The sequence below is a fragment of the Acomys russatus genome, chromosome 17, assembly GCF_903995435.1.
Source record: "Acomys russatus chromosome 17, mAcoRus1.1, whole genome shotgun sequence".
Taxonomy (NCBI): Eukaryota; Metazoa; Chordata; class Mammalia; order Rodentia; family Muridae; genus Acomys; species Acomys russatus.
In genome coordinates this window covers 40,348,997-40,373,837 of record NC_067153.1, presented here as the reverse complement: position 1 = coordinate 40,373,837, position 24,841 = coordinate 40,348,997, and the positions used below count along the sequence as shown (strand labels likewise).

Genomic DNA, 24,841 nt, shown 5'->3' with positions numbered 1-24,841 from the left:
CATGAGTGGAGGCATGCCTGGGACTGTCCCTCCTCCCAGCTGAAGGACTCACTTTCTAACTGTTCTGGCCTGGAAAAGGCACATCTCCCTGCAAAGCACCATGGCAACACCCTGGTGCATTAGTCTTCTTAGGATGTCATCCGAAGTGACTCTGGGAAGGCAGCTTCAAAAGAAAAGATCTTTTCTCTCACTGCACAGGAATCCAACATCCGCAATCAAAGTGCAGCAGATTGGCCTCAAGAAGCACTGTCTTCCTGGTTGGCAGGAAGTTCCTGTGTCTCTATGTGCCTGGGTAGAAGGAGAGGGGCAGGGAAGGAGAGAAACAGAAGGAGGGAGAAAGGAAGGAGGGAGTTTCTTCCTGTTTCTATAAGGGCACTAACCCTATGGATTAGGGGCCTCGCTCACACTTCGCTTAATTTCTATTACTCTATGTCTTTAAGCCTCCATCTCCAAACACAGTCACCAGGGTTAAGACTTCTCCAAATGACTGTAGGGCACAATTCAGCCCTTACTATAGTGACACCATTAAAACACCTCATGGGGCAGGTGCTCAGAAACACATTTACCAGCTTGTCCTGATGGCATCCCAGCTCTTATGTGCCGTCCTCTAACTGTTCTTTTCCCTTCCCATCTAGAGAGAAAAGGCTTCATTGAGACTGTGGCTGACTACCTCCTGGACACGCTGAGCACAGAGGACCTGCAGCTCCTACTGGCAGAGGAGGAAACTTGGGAACAGTTTGTGGCAGCAGTCGCTATGTCCAGGTCACCTCCCTAGGGGACGCTAGCAATGCCAGAGGCCAGGCCTGCTTGGTTTTTTCTGGGCAGGAATATTCTCCCTGGCAGACCAAGCAGTTAGGGTTCAGGGTGTCCCTTCTCAGCAAATATTTCCCCCAAGCTATTTCCTATCAGAGAAGAGAATCTGGTTGGTGGTGATGGCAGCAGCCACAGGGGACAAGACTGTCCCTGCCATCGCCGTTCCGGGGACCACTGGAAGGTGGCCTGTCGCCTTCTTTCTTTGGTCACCATTGAATTTTATTTGAGAAAAATAAGATTATGCATATGGAGGTATCAGTCTATGGCCAGCACACAGTAGGTGGTCTTCAAAAGTTAGCTTTCTTTACACTTTGTGTGTGTGTGTGTGTGTGTGTGTGTGTGTGTGTGTTCACACAGTAAGAGAATGTGTATGTGCATGCATGTGCCAGCGTGTGCTTGCAAGATGTGTGAGTGTCGGTGTGTATGCGTGTGTATAGTTTTTGCACATGGGTGAGTGATTTGACAAGCTGTCTCCCTCACTCAGTTGGTTTCTCCTGTTACAGGGAAGAGGAAGTTTGCTTGCGTGAAGCTCTTGGTGAGATCATTGCGGATACTGATGTGGAAAATGAAGACGAGCTCCACCATGACCAGCAGGACAAGACAGAGAGGTACTCAGCCACGGAGTCAAAAACACCTTTCTCTGTAGTTGGGAGGGAAAAGGAACAGGGTTCAAGGAGCGTGCATAAGAGTTTGCATGGATCAGTGACAAGCTGGCTAAATGTGTTTCTGAGCACCTGCCCCGAGTGGGGTTTTATGGTTTCACTGAGGTGGCGACTGAGTTGTGTCCTGCACTCTAAAAGCCCTATGCCCTGTGGCTGTGTGGGAGACAGAGCAGTAACAGCAGAGAGTGGGGCACTGTGAGGCCTCTCATGGGATTCCTGCTGAGGGAAGCAAAGGCCTAACACACCACAGGCTGGATGTGGGAACCTGATGGAGAAGCAAGCACCAAAGGTAGGACGTTCTCACAACCTGACTTAGGGATCTTGCCAAGCCTGGGCAGACAGACAAACTGCACAGGGAAGACATGGAAAGACAGGGCAATCCATAGTGGGGGGCAGTTTAGAAATCTTAAAGTTTTCTCAAGGAAAAAGATGCTATCAACCTAAGCATCAGTGTCCAGATTTGGTGGGCCTTGACCAAATGCACCATCCCTGTGAGTGGCCGGGTCTCTTCCCTCCTGGAATTCCATGCCTTGGGTATCTCATTCCTCTGGGGGTCAGAAGTGACAGCAAAACCTCCACCACACATCGTCTTTCTCAGGTTAGGAATTCTTTATGGGAAGTGCTTAGGACCCTACATGTTGTGAGTTCTCATTTCTCCTGCTATGAAACTCTTTCAGAGGCACGGTGAGATGCCTTGGGGATGGGCCAACAAGTGAATAGGGAATCCACTCAGCTTTCTATATATTCACTCACAGCTGGAAGAGAACTGTGTTTGATTGGACAGATCTCAGCTGTGAGTGGCCCCACAGGCCAGGTGTAGACAGCTCTGCAGGGCAAAAAGACCTCCTGCTCCTAAGAATGTCCTATATAGCATTTCTTTCTTAAGGATGAGCAATTTTCAGAGTATGTCAGCCCAGGGTCTCCAAGCAAACAGCAGGACACTGTAGGGTGGGCAGGTCATGTCCCGGGAGCTGAGGCTATTCCTGGGGGGGGGGGGGGAGGTGATCTCTTCGTTCAACATTCACATTCCCTAAATTAAAGGGTTAGGATTTTCTCTGACCTCACTTCTCTGTCTTTGTTTAGAGTTCCTAGGGAGAAGTATTTTAGTAGTGATGACACTGACCGTGAGGAAAGGGCTTCTTTATTACATGTGCAGCAATGAAACCATGTGATGGAGGAGCAGACAGGTGCCTCTGTGGAGAAAAGCACAGACTGCTCTTCTGGATGACTGAAGTCCAGTTCCCAGCACCATCATAGTGACTGATGACTGTCAGTAACTCCAGGTCTAGGGGTCTGATGTCTGCCTCTGCCCTCCACTGGCACCAGGAGAGCACATGGCACACAGACACACATGCAGGAGAAGCTCTCATACACATAAAAGAAAATTAAAAGGACACATAAAAAAATGTATTCTTTGTGTCCTTAATAGTAAAAGGATGCTGTGGTGTGTCAAGCCTGCTCATGAGGGTGAGAAGGAGTGTATACAGCGATAACACTGTCCCTCACTTCACAGAGAATGCTCTGTGGTTTCCACAGGACAGATCTTACTTTATAAGCTGTCTTCCTCACTCAGTTGGTCTCTCCTGTTACAGGCAAGAGGAGGATGCCTTGAGTGAAGCTCTTGGTGAGGACACTGACATAGAAGATGAAGACGAGCTCCAAAATGCCCTGTGGCACAGGGAACAGTTTTTGCATGCTTATCCTCAGGTGAAACTGGAGCTGGAGGAGCGTATCGGGAAGCTCCGTGCGCTGGCAGACAAGGTGGACAAGGTGCACAGGGACTGCACCATCTCACAGGTGGTGGCCAGCTCCACCAGTGCTGTATCCGGAGTCCTGACTATCCTTGGTCTGACTCTGGCACCTGTGACAGCAGGAGTCAGCCTGGCTCTTTCAGCCACTGGCTTGGGGCTAGGAACAGCAGCAGCTGTGACTAGTGTTTCCACTACTGTTGTGGAAAAGGTAAGCCTGGCATCAGCTGAGGCAGAAGCTGGTAGCCTGGTGCCAAGCAACAGAGACACAAAGAAGAGCATTAAAGAAGTTTTGGATATGAGCACCCCCAAACTTGTTTCAGTTTCCAAGAATTCCTTCAAGAACCTCCAAGGCATCAAGAAAAACATTGATGCCATCCAGCTGGCCAAAGCCAGCCCTCGCCTAGCAAATAATGCCAAGCGTCTCATGACCACAGGGAAGATATCAGCCCGAAGCACTAGACAGGTGCAGAAAGCCTTTGAGGGCACCGCTCTGGCCATGAGCAAAGGAGCCCGGATTATGGGTGCAACCGCCACAGGTATCTTCCTCCTGCTGGATGTGGTCAGCATTGTGGAAGACTCAAAGCATTTGCATGAGGGCGCAAAGTCAGAATCTGCTGCAGAGTTGAGGCAGCAAGCTCAGGACCTGGAGGAGAAGTTGCAGGAGCTCATCCAGGTCCATGACAGCCTGACTCAGTGATCTCTTCCTCTTCAGTGCAGCTCGGAGGGCAGGGGAGGAGGATGCGCTGGACAGAGCCATGGGAGCCCCTGACAGTACCCCTTTATCGCAGTGCCCGCTAAAGAGAGAAGCCACATTGAGAGTCAGGAAGCCAGAAACAGATGGGACACTCTCATGACCTCCCACCAGACTCCAGCTCTTAGATACAACAACCTCCCAGCATCCCAACTATGAACCAAGCTCACTGACCAAGCCACAGCATGGCTGCTCCTGAGTCAAGCCCATCACACTGCGCCGAGCTGAGGCCCACCATCCTCACTGTCCACCGAGCTGCCTGCCTTCCCACTGCTTAGAGACCTTCTCCTCCATACTAGTTCTGCCTAATTGTGTTTTTCTGACTATTTCTAAACCTTACAATCAGACTGTGGTTGTGAACGTCATTTCCTGCTCTTGCTTTTGGGTCACATGGGTGCTTTGGTGAAATGCTCAGAGAGTATAAAGGGAGGATGCTGGGAACACCAGCTGTCCAGTCATCACAAGTTCTTGGTCCTACGTGACAGCCGTGGGTGCTAATGGAAGGAGAGGTGACAGGATGTGGTTGGTGAGTTCTGCTCTCTGGTACTGGACTCTTGGGGAAATCACAAGGTTTAATTCCTATTGTATTTATAATCTGCTGCAATTGGATGAGATCTGCTGAGATGAACATGAAGGGCTACACGTGCTCCATAATTTTTGAAGAATAAATTTGTGAACTCTGACCTGGTCATGCTTCGTGTGTTTCTACAAATGTTAGCATGTGTTTTCTAGATTGTTGACTATAGAAGGTTGATAACTCTCTCCCGGTATTCAACATCTCCTCTCTGAAAACCTGTTTCCTTTATTTTGTTTTAACAAGAATATTTGAAATTTATACACCAGCCATTTTCATTCTTTTTGTCACCCTGTCTCCTGACTGAGGAGGTAACCCTGAGGCTGCAATACAGTGCACAGTGTCCCATCCAGCAGGGCAGCTCAGGCAGCCTTCTTCCCAAGTTCTGACCAATGGAGACTGAGAGGTGGTCCATGGGGTCTCTAGGTCTTGTCCATTAGAGAAACGTCCTTGGGCTGCACAGCCCTCTGTCCTTCCTTTGGGCTGGAACGTGTGACCAGGGGGAACATGATGGGGAGCAAGCATCTCCCTGTGGTGCAGGGCAGGGGCACAAGTGACTCCTGGACAAACTGGGGAAGAGAACTACCTACATCCTGAGCTGCCTAGCAACTTGGACCTCAGTGTCCAAGCTCTTTGAGTCCTCTCTACTGTGGAGCTCATGTGTGAATATCGGTGAACCTCATGATGGCTGCTCAGCATCTGTACCTTACGTAACCCAAGAGCCATCACCAGACTCCTCCCCATTCTTGACTTTGAACTCTTGTCCTCTTCCCAGACTCTGGTCCTTTGGGACATAGATTACTTGATGACCTGTGCCTTTGGCATGGAACTTCTCAAGGCTCTCATACCCTCAAAATCTCTACATCACATCCCTTTGAATGAATGACCACTTAGTTGTCCAGTACCCAGAGCCTTCCAGTCCAGGCTCACCTCATCTCCATAGTTCTCCCTACCTGGGAACACACCCTCCTTTACAAAGAAGGGTAAGCAAACATGGTGAGTGTTGGGGGAGAAGTGAGACTGCCTATGTGACTTCTCGTAGATACAGCATGGCTTTATGGGTGATGAGAGTATTGTAGAGGTAGAAGAGCATTTTCAAACCAGATACATTTAAAAAGAACTTAAAATTAATTCATGTGACGTAATAATGTGTCTCAAGTTTTTAAAGTGCTGCCAATAAAAGAAAAGCTATGGAAAAAGACAAGGAGAGGCTTGGGGATGGGTAGAGGCCCCTGAAAGGGACAGGAGAGGTGGACAGGGTGAAAAGGAGGATGGTGCAGAGGAGACAAGGCTGTAGCCAGGTCTGTCCCACTGAACACAAGTGACAGCCAAGGATTGTGCTGCAGGTGCCACCCCTGGAAGGGTGCTGCATTCTGTTCTGGCTTTTTGAGTGTGTCCTGGTATGTGCGAGAGACTAGGGAGGGCCTTGTGATGAGCTGTGATTCCTCTGCCATGAGAAGGGGAGAGACACTCATGCACACAGCATTGCAGATGGCTGACAATGGCTTGTGCATAGTCAAAACAAAGCCCATGGTAAAGGGTTGTAACATCTGTGGTTCCAGTTACAAAATAAACTACTAAAATGAAAAGACTGTGGATGCAGCAGAGCACTGGGTGGTTGCCTTGGGTGCAGAGAAGGCACAGGACACTGAAAGTTTAACACCAGGGTGCCACCTTGTGGTGCTAGAAAAATCTTTCCCTTGGTTGTCACAATGGTTCTATGAGCCCATAATTGTGGTAATTAATCAAGGACAACTGCAAACCCACAGAAATGAGCAGAGACAAAGGCGATGGAACTGCAGTGCGTTCTGTGGCCAAGCTCATTGGGCAGGCACAGCATAGGAAAGCTGTTGACCACATGGCAGCCATGAAGCAACAAGGAGTGACAGGTGGAGACACAGCCAACGTATGGCATTTGGTGCCGTGCTCCCAGTGACCGCCATCTCTAATAAACCCCACTTCCTAATAGACTATTCAAACTTTTACTCATTCAATAAGGTAAAGCAACCATCACGTCAGAGGCCTCCCCCAAGCAACCTCTGCCAACTCAGATGCACCCGAGGCAAACTCTGAGTCTCCGTGTTGTCTTGCAGTTCAGCCAAGGGGGCAGTCATGATGACCATTCACACCTCGCCTTCTGCCCTGATCCTGCTTTTCTCCAGGACTAGTTTGCAACAATTTTTAAAAAATGTAGATATTTTAAAGAGCCCTGACAAGTTTCCAGATACATTTGTTGATGTCATCTTCTCCTCCCTCGCTGGGTAGAGTGTGATGATGACCTTGTTCCATTGCTGTGCAGAAGACACGAAGGAGGGAATAAATACAACAGCAAAGGAAGTGCTGTGGCCACCACCCACCCAGGGAGCACTGTGGACACGGTGGACAATGATGCCATTTCCACACAAGATCTCAAGTGGGATGACAGTTGGGAGATCCTCAGGAAACAAATTTAAGCATCAATCACCTGGCTGGCTCATGCTGTGTGTCCTTAACTAGTGATTTGGGATAAATTCTGAAATAGTATTTAGAGTGATGGTTCTCAACCTGTGGGTCACAACTCCTCCTTGGGGGCATTGAATGACCCTTTCACAGTGGTCACATCTTAGATATCCTGCATATCAGACATTTATATTATGAATCATAACTGTAGCAAAATTACAGTTATGAAGTAGTAATGAAATAATTTTATGGTTGGAGGTCACCATGACATTAGGAACTATATTAAGGAAGATTGAAAATTCTGATTTAGAGGAAGATTGAGAATCCAGCTGTAAACATAAATAGGCAGATGCTCTTAGAAAATCCACAAATGGAGACCTTAAATCAGTGGACAGGAGAGGCCTGACACCCATGGACTTCTTAATGAACTCCAGGCATCAGGAAAAATGAACAGCCTGCAATAAAAATTAGGCCCTTCTGTCAGGAAAGTTTGTGTTAATTGGCTTTCGTCGCTGTGACTAAATCCCTAATAGAAACAATTAAAAAAGAAAGAAGGCTTTATTTGTGATCACGGTTTCAAATATTTCGGCCCTCGGATGGCTGGACAACAGTTTCTTGGCCATGAAAGGCATTATGGTAGACAGGGTGGAGGACCGAGGCTGCTCACCTCACCTTATGTAGCCAGTAAGCAGAGAAGGGAACTTGAAAAAGCTTGTCCACATTGGTGTAATTCTGGAGTCACAATTGATTCAGTGAGCCCCCCGCGAGTAGACAGCTAAGAGTTCAGGGGAAGATGACGTGTGCACTGGTGGGGACAGTGGGTGCGTACTGTTAGAAAGAAAGGAATGTGAGATCAAGTCCATGGGTCTGAGCACTGAGGAGCTTGTGTTTCTGTGGCCGAGCCCAGCAAGGGCAATACAGATAGTGATGATACAAAGAGAAGACAGAAACTCGAGTCTAAAAGAAAGGGCTACAGTGGCTTAGAGGGGTGGAGGGTGGGGGGAATAGGACTAATGCACTGGGAGAGGTGTACAGGAGCAAGGCAGTGAGAAGGCAGGAAAACTGGGTAGCTGAAAATGGGGAAAGCCAGAGTGAGAGCTCTAGATATGGGGAAGACATGGTAGTCCACCACATCCCTCTCCACAGGACAATGCCCTACAGAACCCAACCCTTTCTAGTATCATCAGTACCAGCCCACCCTTGTGCCTTCCAAGCACATCATCCAGATGACATCAGCAGTACTGATGGTGATGATGCTATGGAAGTTGAGAATAGTGGACATCACAGAGCAAATGGAGCTCTTGGCAGCTGCCCAGTCCTCCAAGGGAACAGAATGACCTGACAGCCCAATGCGATTGAAGTGAATCTCCATTTGCTTTGCTGAGACAGTGGTTGGCTGCGAGATGGGGGACACTAGATTTGAGTAAGAGGCCAACCAATTTATGGTGTGGTGACATAAACCATGAGGAATAATGAGGACGTGGAGCTCAGATTCCGCTCAAGGGGTTCTGGGTAAGATGAAGTTTCAGCTCATCTGCCTGTCTACTGTTCTGTAGACTTGGGTTCAATAAACCTTAATTGACTGGGAAAACTGGAATATGAAACAATGCCACAAAAGAAGGCGGCATAGAACCAGTAAGTAGGCAGAAAGTGTCAGGATGCCACTGACTGCAATCAGTGTGGAGCCCCTCTGTGATGGTCACAGTGTGATAGCTACAGTGTGATGGCTGTGTAATGGTACTGTATTATGGCTGGCCACCTTGTGATGGCCACTGTGTGATGACCACTGGTGATAGCTTCGTGTGGTGACCACTAGTGATGGCTATTGAGTGATGGCCACTGTGTGATGGACAATGTGTGATAGCCACTGTAATGGCCACTATGTGATTGTCATTGTGTGTTGGGCACTGTGTGATGGCCAATGTATCATGGTGTCTATGTTATGGTGACTGTGTGATGGTCACTGTGTGTTAGCCACTGTGTTATGTTATGGAAGTTTTGGTTTCTTTGTAAACTCAGTCATGTTTATGTAAATATGTTTTTGTTTCAATCCCAAGTGTGGGATTTCAGTTTCGGCTTTAGTATGTCCACAACTGATAATTGCCTCCTGCACAGCATGGTCTTTGGCAGCTGGCAACAACCTGCCTTCATGCTGCATGTAGAGGGGCATAGTCTAGGACTCTAAGGGAGATAAATAGGAGAGCCTGGAGAGAGAGGGTATGGCATGTGGCATGTGGCATGTGGCAGTTTGGAGAGGCCAGAGATGGATGGTGTGACAGCTTGGAGATAGACAGAGAGAAACATTTCAATGCAATGATTCAAAGGAGTCTGCATGCTGTGTTTGTTGTTGATGGAGATTGGTATTGCCCCCAAAAGAACCCATTGACGCTAAATAGCTGGGAGAAGTAAAGGGGTCTGTGCCCCCTCTCACCACTAATCTTTCTCTCTTACCTGGGGTTGAGGGGTTGGTGAAAGGGAACTAGAGGCTTCAATACCCCAAATAAAATAGTTTTTAAAAAAGCATCAACAATGTTATGGACATCGTGTGATAGCCATTGTATGATGGTCACTGTGTGATGGTGTCTGTGTTATGACTACTGTGTGATGGCCACTATGTATTGTCACTACGTTATAGCCACTATGATGGCCACTGTGTTATGGATGCCATGTTATGGCTACTGTGTGATAGCCATTATGTGATGGTCACTATGTGATGATACTATTGTCACTGTGTTACAGCCACTGTGATGGTCACTGTTGTATGGACACCATATGATGGCCACTGTGTAATGCCAACTGTGTGATGGTCACACAATGACAACAGATTGCTCCACATGTTTGGCCTACATTTGGTGATACTGTTTGGTGAGGCTTAAAAGTATGGTGGTGTTGTAGGAAGTGTGTCATTGGAGGTGGGCTTTAAAAATGTAAAGGCTCGTGCTATTTCTAGTTCACTCTCTGCTTCATGCTTGTCGCTCAAGATGTGAGCCCTTCGTCTCTGCTTCAGCCACCATATCTATCTACTGCATTCCCTGGCATGACAAACTCTGGATCCTCAGATCCAAATAAAGTTGTCTATAAATTGCCTTGCCCATGGTGTTTTATCACGCTAATAGAAAAATGACTAATACAGAAGCTATGGACAATGTGAGGCCAAGGGTAGCAGGAAGCCTGTAGGCCTGCCACATGGCTCGCAGGGAGGGGCTTAGTCACTAAGCAGGATAATGGTGACATTCACCAGAGACACATGCGTCTGCTTTTCCCTCGGCTGACACCAAGGATACCAGGCATGTCTCTAACTCTGACAGCACTGGGGTGTTGGGGACAACAGGCCATATGGCCAATGTTCAGCCATCTTGTCAGAGTCTGCACCTTTAAGTCTCTGTTTTTCCCAGAGCTTGCCTTTCACCAGAAACTAGCTGACCCTGTTGTGGGTCGGCAGTTAGACTAAAGACAGATAGAGATGGAGCGACCCTGTTGTGGTTTAGCAGTCAGACTAGACAAAGATGGAGCCAGATACCCTGTGTGGCAGGACAGTATGACCCTGCCTGGAATTCCCTGTGTTTTGAGAAAAGCCTGCAGCTGGGTTGCTATAGCAATATGCTCCCCTGCCTTCTGACTAATAAAGTTTGAGAGCTTGATCAATCAGACTTGCTCTCCTTCTTCGTGTCTTGTGTTCTGTCCTTCATACAAGTTGATTCTCCTCCCGAGCTTTAGTTGAACCCCGCTGCCTGGGGCACTGGGGTCCTATCGTAAAGTCCCATATGTCACCGCCATGACAGGGAAGCCACGCAGGGAAAGCAGGTCAGGTTTCCTTACAGATGCTTTTGATAGTAGTGATTCAAGATGGCCTCAGCCAAGCTGGGTCCCTACCCTGAATCACTGAGCCTGTACTGTGTTGACCAACTCCAATGGGCACCTGAGTTCCTCTCATGATTCTGTCAAGGTATCAGGCAGTAAGTCTTTCAGTGTTCTTCCTGTGCAATCACTGTCCCTCCACCCAGGTATTTCTTTCAGACTCTGTCACCTCAGGCCACGCTGGCGCAGTGGGGTAAGCTCACACTTGTCTGGCTGGGGTGAACACAGGTGTATTCCTTGCCCATCAGCTAAGCACAGGATTGATCTTGCTTTGGAGGGCCTGTGGTCAGATGTGGGTAAGGGTCAGCTGTAGTGGGACCAAGAGAGACAGAGAGCAAACAGCCTCGTCCAAGCTACCTTCATATTTCTTCTCCGCTCCTGACCACTGATTCCTGGCCCTGTACCAGCCCTGCTGTTCAGCACATACCCACTGCCCACACTTTCCTTATGGCCACAGACTACCTCTGAGGAGAGGTCTCTTGGAACTTCTCCTTCCCTAGAGCGATCAGGATCTATCCCCTCATCCCATTCTAGAAAGATCCTATTTGTTTATTTATTCTTCACACCACAACTGAGTAAATCTTCCGTGCCCAGGCAAGAGCATGGTGTGGGCAGAAGTCCCTGGGAACCTAATGCTAACAGTCCAGCTGTCTTCAAGACTTGGTTCATTTTCTCCTCCCCTCTCTCCTTCATTTCTTCTTCCCCTACTTCTTTTTCTTCCCATGTCCTTCCTTGTTTCTTGCTCCAATCTCATTTTCTCTTTCTAGTTCATACATAGCCTTTCTGGCTTTTGCAATTAGTTGAGAGGTGCAGGGCCTGCTCTCAGTTAGCTGAGGATAATCACGGCAAAAGCATGCCCTCACCTTGTTGATCAACCTTGGGTGTCACCCACACATCATCCTCCAGCAGTGGCTGTGCCAGGTTGCTTTGTTGTATCTGTCCTTTCTAGTCTGCATTTTTCTCTGATTGGGGGAGGATGAGGGGGAGGCCCTGGTTTCCAGTCTTCCCTCATCTAGCAGCACAGAGAAGGGCCTGGCCTGTGGGACCCTGCTATTAAGTTCAAAGTCTGGCATTTCCAGATAGCCTCTGAGCTCAGTATAAGATGAGGGAACTCCTTTTCTCAGCTGGGTTCCATTTCCGCCTGATCTGGGGAACCCAGAACTTCTAAGGAGGGTCACATAACCCTCAGGGAGATTACAAACCCAACCCTTTCCTGATAAGAAACCTGTTCAGCAAGCACCTGGGGATTCCTAGGAACAGGCACCCTATGCTAATGAGATGTCTGATATCTTGGCTTTCAACCAATGATCTTTAACCGTACCTAGAGTTCCTCCCCCACACATAGAATAATTAAGCACTGCTTTCCCCCTCTTATGATAGGGCTGTGTTGTTACATGTAAATCAAGTATCCTTAGTGCCCCTAGCCCCAGCAAATCAAACACATTTACCCCTCCCACTGCCCAAGGTTTATAAGTCCCTGTCTCATAAGAAATAAAAGGGCTAGCTTCATCTATTTCACCATGACCCGTTGAGACTTGTCATTTATTCTGAGAAAGGAGGGCTCCCCTTCTCTCGACAGTTGCTGGACCCCTAAGGTTTGGCTGCCCATCAGCCAGCCACATCAGCCACATGCTGCTGGCCACCACTGCCCCCATCTTTCTAGAGCCCTCTACCCCACCACAGTGCCTGTCTGCAGAAGCAAGCAGCTGGCTAGTCTCCAAACAGCCACTTTTGTCCTCCAGGACAAAACTGGGCTTCCTCCTCTACCTCTCTCAGAGCAAGCCTCCATTACTGACTGCTCACAAAGCAGCCACTGACACACCCAAGACAGGCAGAGCCCTCGTTGCCACCTGGCTCGGGTTTTGGAGCCCTAAGCTCCTTTGACCCAATTCACCCCCCTTTTCTGCCCCGCGTGCACTTCCAGTTTCATGCTGGGCTGGGCCAAGCTTCCCGGGGAGAGTACCCAACAAAGCCCAGGCTCCAGCGGGTCTCAGAATGACACTGGCCCACATGGCTCTAGAGTAGTGTAGCTTCCTTTATCTGAAGAGCCCTTAGATTTTTGCTTGGAATTGGGTTTTCAACAGATATTGGGGGGGGGGGGGGAATCTAATTCATTTCTTAAATTTTGTATGTATAGGTATTTTGCCCAGATATATATCTGTGCACCATATACTTGCCTGGTGCCCTTGGATAACAGAAGAGGCCGGCATATCCCCGGGAACTGTAATTACAGATGTTTGTGAGCTGCCATGTGGGTGCCAGGAATCGAAGTTAGATCCTCTGAAAGAGTACCCAGTGCTCTTAACCATTGAGATATCTCTCCCACCTGCCTTTTAAAACGCTTTATAGTCAGTCTGTACTGTTATAATACAAGAATTACCACACAAGCCACTCAAGCACCAATCTCAGGGAGATATTGATGGTTTACACCACGCCCCAAGACAGACCATGGCCTCGGGAGCCTAACTGAAACACCAGTCTGTTTCTACGTCAGGCTTTTTATAAGAAAAACCGCAACCAGATAACAACTAGGTAAGCAGGTGGGAAGCAACGGGGAGGGCAGCATTGCATGGTTTTGGCCACCTAAACACAAGAATAGTTGTTTTGTTCTGGGCACAGTGTACCCAGGTAGCTAGGCAAAGCATTTTAAGCTGATTGGCTGGCATATAAAAGCTTGGGGACTTTACAGCTTCCCACTATTCTGGGAGAAAGAAACACAGCAGGATATTGTAGTTTTGTTTAAGTAGAATATAAATCATTAATTCAAGATTCAACAAGGATTGAATTGTGTGTTAAAGGCTCTTCAAGCTCCCAGGCAGGTGCAGCCCGAGGACCTGGACGTAATCTCACTTTATGATTAAAATGGAGATTTGGAGGCAAAATGGCTTCTGATGTGCTAAAAAACCGAGAGCAGGTGTTAACAGAGGAGCCACAGGTATGCTGGTAATTAAATTAGGTCTCAGCGGAAGGACTATAGCATTTAAGCAAATTAAACAGGTTACAACAGTACCAGACTGAATCATGACATCCCACAAATGTGTGTGTCCTAGCCAGGCCTAGTGACACTAGCCTGGCATTGTAGCAAGCTGGGCGGTTGAGAGTTAAGACCAGGCCATCCAATGATTACGTTGCTCTGCAGTGATACATAAAACAGAGACTTCCCCCACCCCTCTGCCCCAAGGCTTCACTTTTACAAGCAGCTCTTGACTCCACTTTAAAGATAGAGGATGACTACAAACCAGGCAAACACATGAGCAACACCTTCTGTCCTGAGCCCCACAGCCACACACTGCTTGCCTAGGACCACCTGAGGGATCCGGCCGCCGTGTGAAGTTAGCCCAGCACTCAGTATAGCCGTGGTTCAGGGAGACCCAGCTACATACCATCCACATGGTTCTGGGTTTTCACACAGAGCGAACACAAGACTTACAGGGTCATGGAGACTTCCTTGATTCAAAGTCCTGGGTTCAGGTGGAAGCTGAGAAAACTCACATCAGAGACAGAAGCTTAAAACACAAGCTTTCTTTTCTGTGTGCACAGAGATGCGGCCCATCTGGGATCTGAACCGTGTCCCCGAAGGGAGATTTTACAACATTTTAAAAGGATGGGAACACAAAGCAAGGGAGAGCAGGGTGGGCTGTTGCATTGACCAACCATATTTTGACACAAGGGGTTGAGCAAGGAAGTAAATGTGGGTGACTGGGCTTTATCCTGGTTTCAGGACCCTAAACTCAGCTCTGTGCGGTCAGGTCCCCTCTTGGACTTTGGCCCAGAAATTAGAATGACAGGGGAACAAAGGAGCAGGCAAGCTTTAAGTCAGGACAGGCACCGCATTTACAACCTGTGAGCCTTAGTTTAGATATCAGACAATGGCAACTGCCCTCTTTCCATCCTTTACTGGCTAACAGACAAACATGAAACACCTGAGGAAGCAGGTGAGGAGCTGGTTCCAGGGCCTGGGGACATGAACTCAGTTTTGGCTCTGCCAGCAAGATGGACCTTGTTCCTGAGATGGCTGGACCCAGAAAACTGTCTCAACATCCCCCCCACCTTTATGTACCTGAGTGAAGTCTTTGATGTTATCTTGTGCCCTCAAGACCATAAGTTTAACAGCGTGAATACAGACGTGGACAAAGCATGAAATAAACTCTGTCATGCAAGGGGCACAAAGCATGACCAGGAGGACCAGAATCAGGGGCCTATTGTCTGGTGTGCCCATAGGAAGCCATTTGTCCCTTATGCCTGAAAGTTTCCTTCTGACTTCGCATGTCAGTCTGCTGGGTGGGACAATGGACGATGTGTTCTTTTCTGTAAATATTTCCAGCTGACATTAGAACATTGTTATCAGGGCCCAGGAAGGCCTTTCAGGTTAGTCAAAGGCTGGGCAATGGGGCAATTACCAGAAGCATCTGATTAGTTGATCCGGCTGAAAAACAGGGAGCAAGCAATCAGGTCGGCTGGTGTGGTTTATATCAGCTTTCAACAAGTCCAGAGTTCAGCACATTGCAGTCCGCAGGTGATCCCTGGATAGAGTCTATCAGCCAGCTGAAAGTCTGCTGAGACAAATATAGACTAGGGACAGAAGTTAAAATTCTCTAGTAATTGGAGAAGGTGAGGAATCCCACGACCAAGGGAAAAATCCTATTTTCAAGAACAGGAGAGTGTACTTTTTTTTTCGTTTGGTTTGGTTTTTCTGTTTTTTCCAAACAGGGTCTTTCTTTGTTAGCCTTAGCTGTCCTAGACTTGCTTTGTAGACCAGGCTGTCCTCGAACTCACAGCGATCCACCTGCCTCTGCCTCCGGGGTGCTGGGATTAAAGGCGTGTGCTACCATGCCCAGCCCAAGCAAGTGTACTTATCTGGAATCTGTTTGATCTGTGGCAGGTGGATCCAGGTCTTATGACTTTTTGATTCCCTGAAGCTTATGGAAATTTTAGTTTACAAAAAGCAATACATTAGTATTACCATTGTATTGAAATCCAAATTTTAGAAAAAAGCCATTAACAGGTGTCTGTAACACAGAAGAAATAGACTCATGCCTTCGTAGTAAAAGCCATAGCTTTGGGTTAAAAAGCATGAATATTCTTTCCTCAGTCCAGAGGGCTGGATATACAGATTAGACAGACATGCTTTTAGCATGATGAGAAACACCTCTAAATCTATTTCTCAGAAGACGACCAAAGGGAGTTTAATATCTTGAGTTTGTGACTGAATAGCAAGCAGCCATCAGAACTCCACTGATCGATGTTAAAAATCCTGAGCTTTTGAAATCGTGTAACAGCGTCGGTATAACACAGCAGCGTGAAGGGGGGAGGGAACGCCGAAGCATTTCTCATGGTCATATAACTCTGCAGCTTGTATTCACACACCTTCCAACGCCTTCTTACACCCGTAACCTTCACAACCTGCCCTGCCAGCCTTAAGATGCTTTCTTAGACCCCTAGACACTTCCTTAGGTCCTCAGACTTTCATAAATTTTACAGGTTTTTTTTTTTTTTTTTCCTATCCCAACTATTCATGAGACACAGGTGGTTGATTCCTGGGAGCAGTCATTTAAACGAGAGAGTAGTAAAAAGTTACATTGAAATCTGTTAAATCTTTTAACACAAAGCCTGTTAGCAAGGCAGGCCTGATTGTCTTTTTAAACAAGAGATCTAGTAGTTTTGGCTAACTAACGCATTGACTAAGGTGCTCACACAGTGGTGAGTTGCCCTGAGATAAGGAGTTAGTTGCCTGCTGTTCCCTAGCTGTGAAGCTACGGCCCGTTTAGCCATCAATGTGATCAGAGACCCGAGAAGGACCAATTACAATCCAAATGGCCTATATATTAATTAAAATGACAGAGACTAGACCATAGTCGGCTACCTAGACAGTTGTCCCAGGCTTCTGTGATCTCCATGACAACTCGGGCAGAGGCAGTCTCTGACCATCAGGCACAGAAGATGAGAGGTTGTTTTCTGTGGAGGAGGAGCACGGGAGAGATAGACCTCACCTTGTCTTAAGCAACACGGGACAACTAATTCTCTGGGTGTCCTGTTTGTCCCACCGGTCAGGCTAAGCCCTAGTAGCAGGCAAGGCGTTGGGGCAGTCTATCCCAGTGGTTAGCGTAACCACACTCCAGATGAAATCCTTGTGCCCATATCTTCTAGAAGGCCTTGGCAGGGTCACTGTTAAGATTTGGGGATCTCTGTTTGTCATAGTAAATTTAAACATATTAAATGCCATATCCAGCAGGTCTCTGACAGGCTTGAGGGCCAGCACCTGCCAAGCATGTCTGAGTTAAACAGTCTTTGTCTGTTTCTAGTTGTCGGCTCTAAATTGTACCTTGAAAACATTAAAAACAGGAGTACTTAGCATGACTACAAATATAGTTCTGAACATATAAGGAGCCTGATTGTTTACTTGTGTATTTTAATTCTCCTTAACAGTTTATAACAAAAGAACAATTTCCAAATTAAAGCTTTTTCAGTGTCCAGATAAGACGTTTAAATCTAGAGACTGGGAACTCTCTTGATTGTTACACAGTATATATACCATTATAAGACACAACCATTTCCTGTATGGCTCAGCTTATAATAAAAGCTATAGTTTAATAATACTGGCAAAAGCAAGATTAAACATATAACCTTAAATCAGTCTCTGTTCCGGGGCCTAGGAATATGAACTCAGTTTTGACCCCCACCAGCAAAACAGACCTTGTTTCCTGAGATGGCTAGAACCAAAAAACTGTCTCTTAACACAAAGGAAGGCCTAGACGGCCAGCCCCTGAGTGGGCACGAGGGAGTTATGACAGTGAATTGGAGACACCAGGAAGTTAGAAAAGCCAAAAGAATGAAAGAAACGTTAGCCTAGGAAAACTGCAACCCGGGAGGAAGGGACAGCCATAGCCTTCAGAGATCCACCCGGGTGATGCACCTCTGTCAGCTGGGCCCACCTCCAAAAGGTCCTACAGCCTCCTAAAAGAGCGCCACCAGCCACTAGCTCAGGAAAGAAATGAGCTAGAGAGAAAGCGCTATGAACGAAATATCCACACGAGGGCACCCACACACTTTTTAAAAGAAGCTTCGGCGCAAGCAGCAAACCCCGCCTCCCACCTCCGCCTACTCTCCCTCCCCCCACCCCTACCCCGCCCCCGGGACCAGGAATCTCAGCGGCAGTACTGAGCCTCACTCCTCCAGGCCTTCGCTCCACAGCCTTCCTCCTCTGAGAATTTCCTTGTAGGTTTTCGTGTTTCCTAGGGAGAGATTCGGTTACTCCTAAGGGGTCTTAGAGCCGCGATCCGTAGCTGTATCCAGGGGAGAGAGTTCAGCCTTTCTGAGGGCTTCCTCTTCATCCCCAGGCAGTAGTAGAGAGATCCAACATCCCTCCTGACTGAAACAAGGGAATGAGCTAATGGCAAGACGAAGTTATAGTATATAAAAAGCGGGTCTATTGGAAGCGGCTCTCCGCGGCCATATAGGAGGAGGCACAGAGAGAGGAGGAGAAGCAGAGGAGGGATACAGAAAGGGAGAGGATTCGGGGGGGGGGGACGGGGGACAGGACACACCAAAATGTCTAGATTATATAGTGAAGGGCCTCTGGGAGAGGGGAAGCCCCGCCCCTGGGCTAGGGAATTCAGGGTAGAGGGCGGGGTATGCCGGCCACGCCCTACAGCAGGTAGGGACTTGGGGGATGTCCGAAACCAAACACCTCCCTCCCGTACTGCTTTTGTCAAGTCCCCTCACAGGGCAAAGGCTGCAGGCCGCTGGGCCAGCTGGATGGCTGCGTTCACTGCCCAGGCAGGGCGGGTGAGCTTTCTGAAGCCGCTGCGTCCCTCTTACTCTCTCACGGATCGATCAAAGCCTTCCTCTTCTGCACCAAGGACTTCTAGCTTCTCGGTTCTTTCTTCCCAATTCCTCCCTGCTTCCACGGCCCGACCCATCCCCACCCCCACCCCCGGCCTGCCTGGTTCAGTTTTCCATTAGCATCTGGCAGACGTCGGGTGGAAGCGGAGCTGGCTGAATAAAGCTGGTTACCACATGGCTTCATGGAGCCAGCCATACTGATAGCAGGAGACACAGAGAGAGCCTCACCAAGTTCCGAGGCCAGTTTCCACTGCGGGACCAAAGAGTTTCTGCGCTGGGCTGGGAAACAGAAATTCATTAAGCTATCTTCCTTCCTTCCTTCCTTCCTCCCTTCCTTTCATCTATCTATCTACCTATCTATCTATATCTATTTTAAGACAGGCTCCTACTAAGTTGCCCAAGCCGGTCTTGAACTCACTCTGTAGCCCAGACAGGTCTTGAGTTCGTAATCTTCCTGCCTCAACCTCCACAATAGTGAGATGACAGATTCCCACCACCAGTCTGGTCACTCTCTCCTCATTTCTTCCCCTGTGCCTGTTAACTGCCACAAGAAATTCAAGACAGAGGAGGGGTATGGGACAGGACTTGGGAAGCACAGCTGTGTTCAGAGCCTCCTGCCCCCCACCCCGTGCATTGGATAAACTGTGTGCTGAGAAGATGCCCAACCCCCCAGACTAGGACCTAAGGACCCCTGGACAATGTGGGGACACTAGCATTCACGGGGAACTGCAGCTGTGGACACTGAGCCAAGGCAAAGGTTTGATGCTGATGGAAAGAGACTGTTCTGGCCAGGCCCTGGAGGCTGGGCTCCGAGAAGGTCCTACTGTCTTTCAGGCTTCCCAAGGTTAGCAAGTGTGACGACCATCTCTCATTCCTCTCCCTAACTTCGCTCGATCCTGTTACAGACCCACACTGGACACTGTGAGATCTCTGCTATTGCATAAAATCCCGTGTGTGTGTGTGTGTGTGTGTGTGTGTGTGTGTGTGTGTGTGTGTGTCTCATTATCCATTCATCTGTTAATGGGCATCTGGGTTGATTCCATTTCCCTACTTCTGTGACTAGAGCAGCAATAATCATGAATGTGCAAGTACCTCTGTGGCAGGGTACAGAGTCCTTTGGGAACATGCCCAGGAGTGGAATATCTGGGTCATATGATGGTTCTATTTTTAAACTTCCAGGAAAATGGATGGATCTGGAAATTATTATAAGTGAGGTAATTCAGAGTCAGAAAGACAAACACCACATGTTTAGGCAGGTCCTAGTTATTAATACATGTGTGTGCACATGCGTGTACATCTGTGGCTGTGTGTGTGTGTGTGTGTGTGTGTGTGTGTGCACAGATGGGCATGAACATGACTATGGGTCATGCAACTAGAAAGGGGAACCTGAGGGGGGTGTATTTTTTCAAAGCGGGTAGTAATAGAATGCGTGTGACATTAAAAGAAAAAAGAGGCTCCTGAGTTGAAAGGGCACAAGAGTTGGCGGGGGAGGAAGCAGTGGTGGTGCACGCCTTTAATCCCAGCACTCTGAGTGTCAGAGGCAGGTGGATCTTTGTGAGTTCAAGGCCAGCCCGGTCAATAAAGTGAGTCCAGGACAGCCAAGGCTAACACAGAGAAACCCTGTCTTGAAAAACCAAAATAAATAAATAAATGAAAGACTTGGCAGGAGGTGATGCAGAAGGGGGGCTTAAGGAAAACAAATTATGTTTAAAGATGCCAAAATAGAACCTATTACTGGTGTACTGGCTAAAAAAAATAAATCCATGAATAAATATAAAATCCTTTGACTGTATCACTGGGAATGAGGGACTGTTCCAGTGTAAGGTTCAGGGTGTTCAGCTCTTCTTAGCCCTGGGAATTTCTGGGTGTCCTGCGTAATTTTTTTTTTTTTTTTTTTTTTTTTTTTTTTTTTTTTTTTTTGCTTGTCACTTTGACACAAGCCAGGATTATGTGGGAAGAGAGTACATGAGCTGGGGAGCCACCTCCATCATACTGGTCCATAGCAAGCACGTGGGGAATATTCTCCATTAATGAGTGAGGTGGCAGGGACCAGCTCACTGTGGGCTGTGCCACCATAAGGCAGGTAGGTGGTCCTGGGTTCAGTAAGAAAGCAGGCTGAACAAGACACGAGGAAGAAATCACAGGGAACAAGCCATGGCCTCTGTATCAGTTCCTGCCTCCAGGTTCCTCTGCTTTGAGTTCCTGCCCTGGCTTCCCCTTATGATGCACTGCGATTGAGGTGTGTGAGCCAAATAAACCCTTTCCATCCCCAAGAAGCTTTGGTCCTGGAAAGCAAACTAAGACCCTGGACAAGGGAGGTTGGAGAAATGGCTCAGAGGTTGAGAGCACTGACTGTTCTTCCGGAGGTCCTAAGTTCAAGTCCCAGCAACCACATGGTGGCTCAGAACCATCTATAATGTCATCTGATGCCCTCTTCTGATGTGCAGGCATACACACAGGCAGAGCACTGTATATATAATAATAAACAAATAAATCTTTTTTTTTTTTTAAAGACCCTGGACAATAGATCAGTCCTACTCCCTTCTTCCCTTCCCCCGTCCCCAGACTCTGTCCCTTGTCTTCTTTGAGAAGGAACTAGAATAAGGCGAGTCTCTCGGATGGGTGATCATGGAGTCTGGGGCCACCCTTCCCCCAGCACAGACCTCGGCAGGGACCTCCAGATGTTTACAACTTGGCCTTGGCCCCTGGGTGGTTGCTTTGAGGAACTAGAGTGAACAGCAAAGGGGATCAGAGTCCTAATCATCCAAGCTGTGTGCTGTCCCGTCATCCCTGAGTGAAACCTTCCAGGTGGATTGTTAAGTTCCAGCAGCAGCTAAGAAGAATTTAAAAGACCCATATCTGGAATCCCGTGGCTCCGAGGAGCAGGGAGATCTAGGATTTGGTCAAAACCAGTGTTTGGAGTTGCTGTCAGAACGCTGGGTACATTAATCTGGAGACACTGAGGTTAGCACATTGACTGAGCAGTGGAAATGGGTGGATCTCTTAAGAAGAAAGGCTAAAGCAAAATCCAGCAAAGTCCAGCTGCTGCCTCCAGCTGCTAGTCAGCAAAGACCAGAAAAGCTAAACCTGCAGAGAATTGTTCCAGCTTCAGTGGAGTGCAAGATCCAAGAGACTGAGGGGCTCTTCCACACCCCAGTAAGAGACAAAAGGGCACTTCCACACCCCAGTAAGAGAAGGAGGGGTGCTTCTACACCCCAGTAAGAGATGGAAGGGCATTTCTACACCCCACTAAGAGAGGGAGGGGTGCTTCTACACCCCAGTAAGAGATGAAGGGATGCTTTTACATCCCAGTAAAGATCTGAGACACAGGAAATGAGCAAGAGGCACTTTCTAAAGGTGACTGAGAAAAACTACATAACAGCTGCAGGAGAACAGCTAAGATCTGGCCAGATTGGGGTGGAGGGTTCAGAAGAGTCTGTTCGAGAGTTTGGGGGTGGGGGTACTCAGGGAGATGTGTGAGTAGGGACAGCCCATATTTTAGAAGCAGGAGGATGAAGGAATGGGACTGAAAACAAAAAGTGGGCCAGGAGGGAGTGAAAAGGGTACTTGCTACCCAATTATGAAAGCCCAAATTCAATCCTCAACACCCAGATTTAAAAAAAAAAAAAAAAAGATTTTAAAAAAATTAAAAGTGTGGTAGCATATGTCTGTAATCCCAGAACTGGGGAGGCAGGGACAGGTAGATCCTGGGCCTTGCTGGCCAGTCGGCCCAGCCTAGTTGGTGACCTCCAGGCCAATGAGAGAACCTATGTCTAAAAAAAAAAAATCTATGTGGACAGCCCCTGAGAGACAACACCCAAGGCAGACCCTCTGTCCTCCACATGCATGCATACATACCTACACACAAACACACACACACACACACACAAACACACACACACACACACACACACACACACACAAAGAAAAAAAGAGGTCCAGGAAAGACACATTTGAAAAGCTCTGGCAAGAGCACCATGCTGGTGGGAGGAGACCCTGCCTGTGAATTGGCCACTCTGGAAAGTGAGACAGGGATGTGGTGAGGCCAAGAATTCTGGATGCACTGCTTGACAAAGTTCCAGTGCCCCAGCAACCAGGTGTCCTTAAGGCCTGCCTGACAAAGTTCCAGTGCCTGGATGCCCTGGATTGATTCTTTACTGCAGAAATTCCTGTTAGAGGCTTCTTTCCAAAGGCTAGAATTGAAAATTAGTAAAAGCTGATACTAATAAAAACTAATAAAGTTATTGATGATTCCCTGGGAAAATACAGCTATGCAGAAAATTGAGTCTTTTATAAAACTTGTTCAGATTCATTGTTAGATCATTAATAACTTAGTTTGGTAAAGGATTTAGTGGATTTTAGAAGAATTTATAAAGAAGAAAAATTTAGGGAAACTTTAAAACTGACAAATTATAATTAAAATCACTAGGTCTTTATGTTCAGCTTCGGAAACAAGGAACTAGTTTAGAAAGGAAAGAGATCCTGACCATGTCATTATCAACAGACCTTGCTGCCTACCTAGAAGCAAAAGAAAACAGTTTTAAAATTCTAATGTTCCTTCACAGGATTATAATAAAGATAGAAATTGCGTTGACGTAAAAGTTCATGATGGGGTTAAGGGAAGACATTGGAAACAGTCCTCAAGTCCTAATAGTCTTCTGTTCTTTACAAAACTACAGTAAAGATAGAAATTGTATTGATGCAGGAGTTTGAGACAAAGTCGCAGAGACAGGCATGGTGTCTCAGTGAGCTGCCTGCCCTTCTGAGTGAACGTGACAGGCCAGGACTTTCCTGGTGTTCTGGAAAGACAAAAGGACAAGCTGCTTCCAAGTAAAAAGGCTACATAATATTTTTAAATGATAGCTTTATTTTAACTATAAAATAGGAAAAGAAAGGATTAATTAAGGGTCAGGAGGACAAGTTTAGGGTACCAGGTGGAGGCATTGATCTTTGATCTATTAACTATTTGCCAATTTAAAGCAAAATCAAATAGAGTCGCTTTGTTTAATACCTTTTGTAACCACAAGGCTTTAAGATACCAATCATTAGGAAGAAAGTTTTAAGTTAAAAGAAAGCTGATTTTATCCTAAAGTAAATTTTTAGTTCTCAGGAAATTTGCTGTTTGCTTGCTTTGTTCCCCTTGTTCCTATACACTTATGGAACCAAAAAGATTTCAAGCTGTGTAATCAATGATTAAAGTTTTTTAAGGAAATGATTTTGTGAATAAATAAAGCTTACAAGAGACAGAAGTTGTCAGAATAGGTAAAGCCACTAAGGCTCCCTCTCTGTCCTATCTCTCATCAAAAGAAGTGAACGGTGTCCCGAGTCTGATTCTTTCTTCCCTCATCGATCTTACATACACCCTTCTTCCGGGCCCAACCCTCATCCGGAGCTGGACTCCAGCAGGGATGCTATATTTTTTTCCACAATGGGAACTTCTACAGATCCACGCTTCTCGGTTTGCTCTGAGTATGGTAGTCTCTGCAAGACAGACTCCATGGGGAAAAACAACCAAGAACAGAAACAGAGATACCATGACACAGAAAACCATGCCAGCCCTGCCCAGGTTTGAGAAGGAGCAGGACCCCCGACGTGGCGAGAGGTGGACAGGGGTTGTAGGGAGGACCGGTCTAGCTGCCACTGAAGCGGCACGCACTCCCTAGAGCCTGAAAGTGAGGGACCAAGGGCAACAGGGCTCAGGAGAGGAGCGGAGGAAGGTTGTGTAGGTCTCCTAATTTCAGTTGCACCCCCTCAGTCAGCCCACCACGGTTTCGTTTTTCATTCCACGCGTCCACTGCACAAAGGCCTTTCCGAATTCTGTGCAGATTCGTCCAGCCTGCCGGAGCCTCTGCTCTTATGAATATTTAAAAGGTCCAGCTGGGATTGCTTCTCTCCCATGAATATTTAAAAGGTCCACTTGGGATCTGCTTCTCGCCCACCAGCACAGCTGACTCCAAGGTCACAAAGCTGAAGTCTAGCAAGTGACACAAAGAAACCGAAGAAAAGCGTTGCTCCCGAAAGTACTTAAGGAGAGCTGAGCATGTGCGAATTAGCAAGAAGACCACAGAATGAGGTAGAGAAAGGGAGCTGAAAGACATCCCACCTCATTCACTTACTCACTCTCTCACTCATTCATTCATTCATTCATTCA

At 47.4% G+C, this 24,841-nt stretch overlaps 1 protein-coding gene across 1 annotated transcript; it reads left to right on the top strand.

The window, feature by feature from the left end:
- The first annotated feature begins 595 nt into the window (after window positions 1-595).
- On the top strand, window positions 596-3,988 carry LOC127200989 (apolipoprotein L2-like). The gene is made up of 3 exons (XM_051159353.1): window positions 596-762; window positions 1,317-1,421; window positions 3,068-3,988. The coding sequence occupies exons 1-3, from the start codon at window positions 596-598 to the stop codon at window positions 3,921-3,923; spliced, it is 1,128 nt and encodes a 375-aa protein (XP_051015310.1). The 3' UTR covers window positions 3,924-3,988.
- The last annotated feature ends 20,853 nt before the right edge of the window (window positions 3,989-24,841 follow it).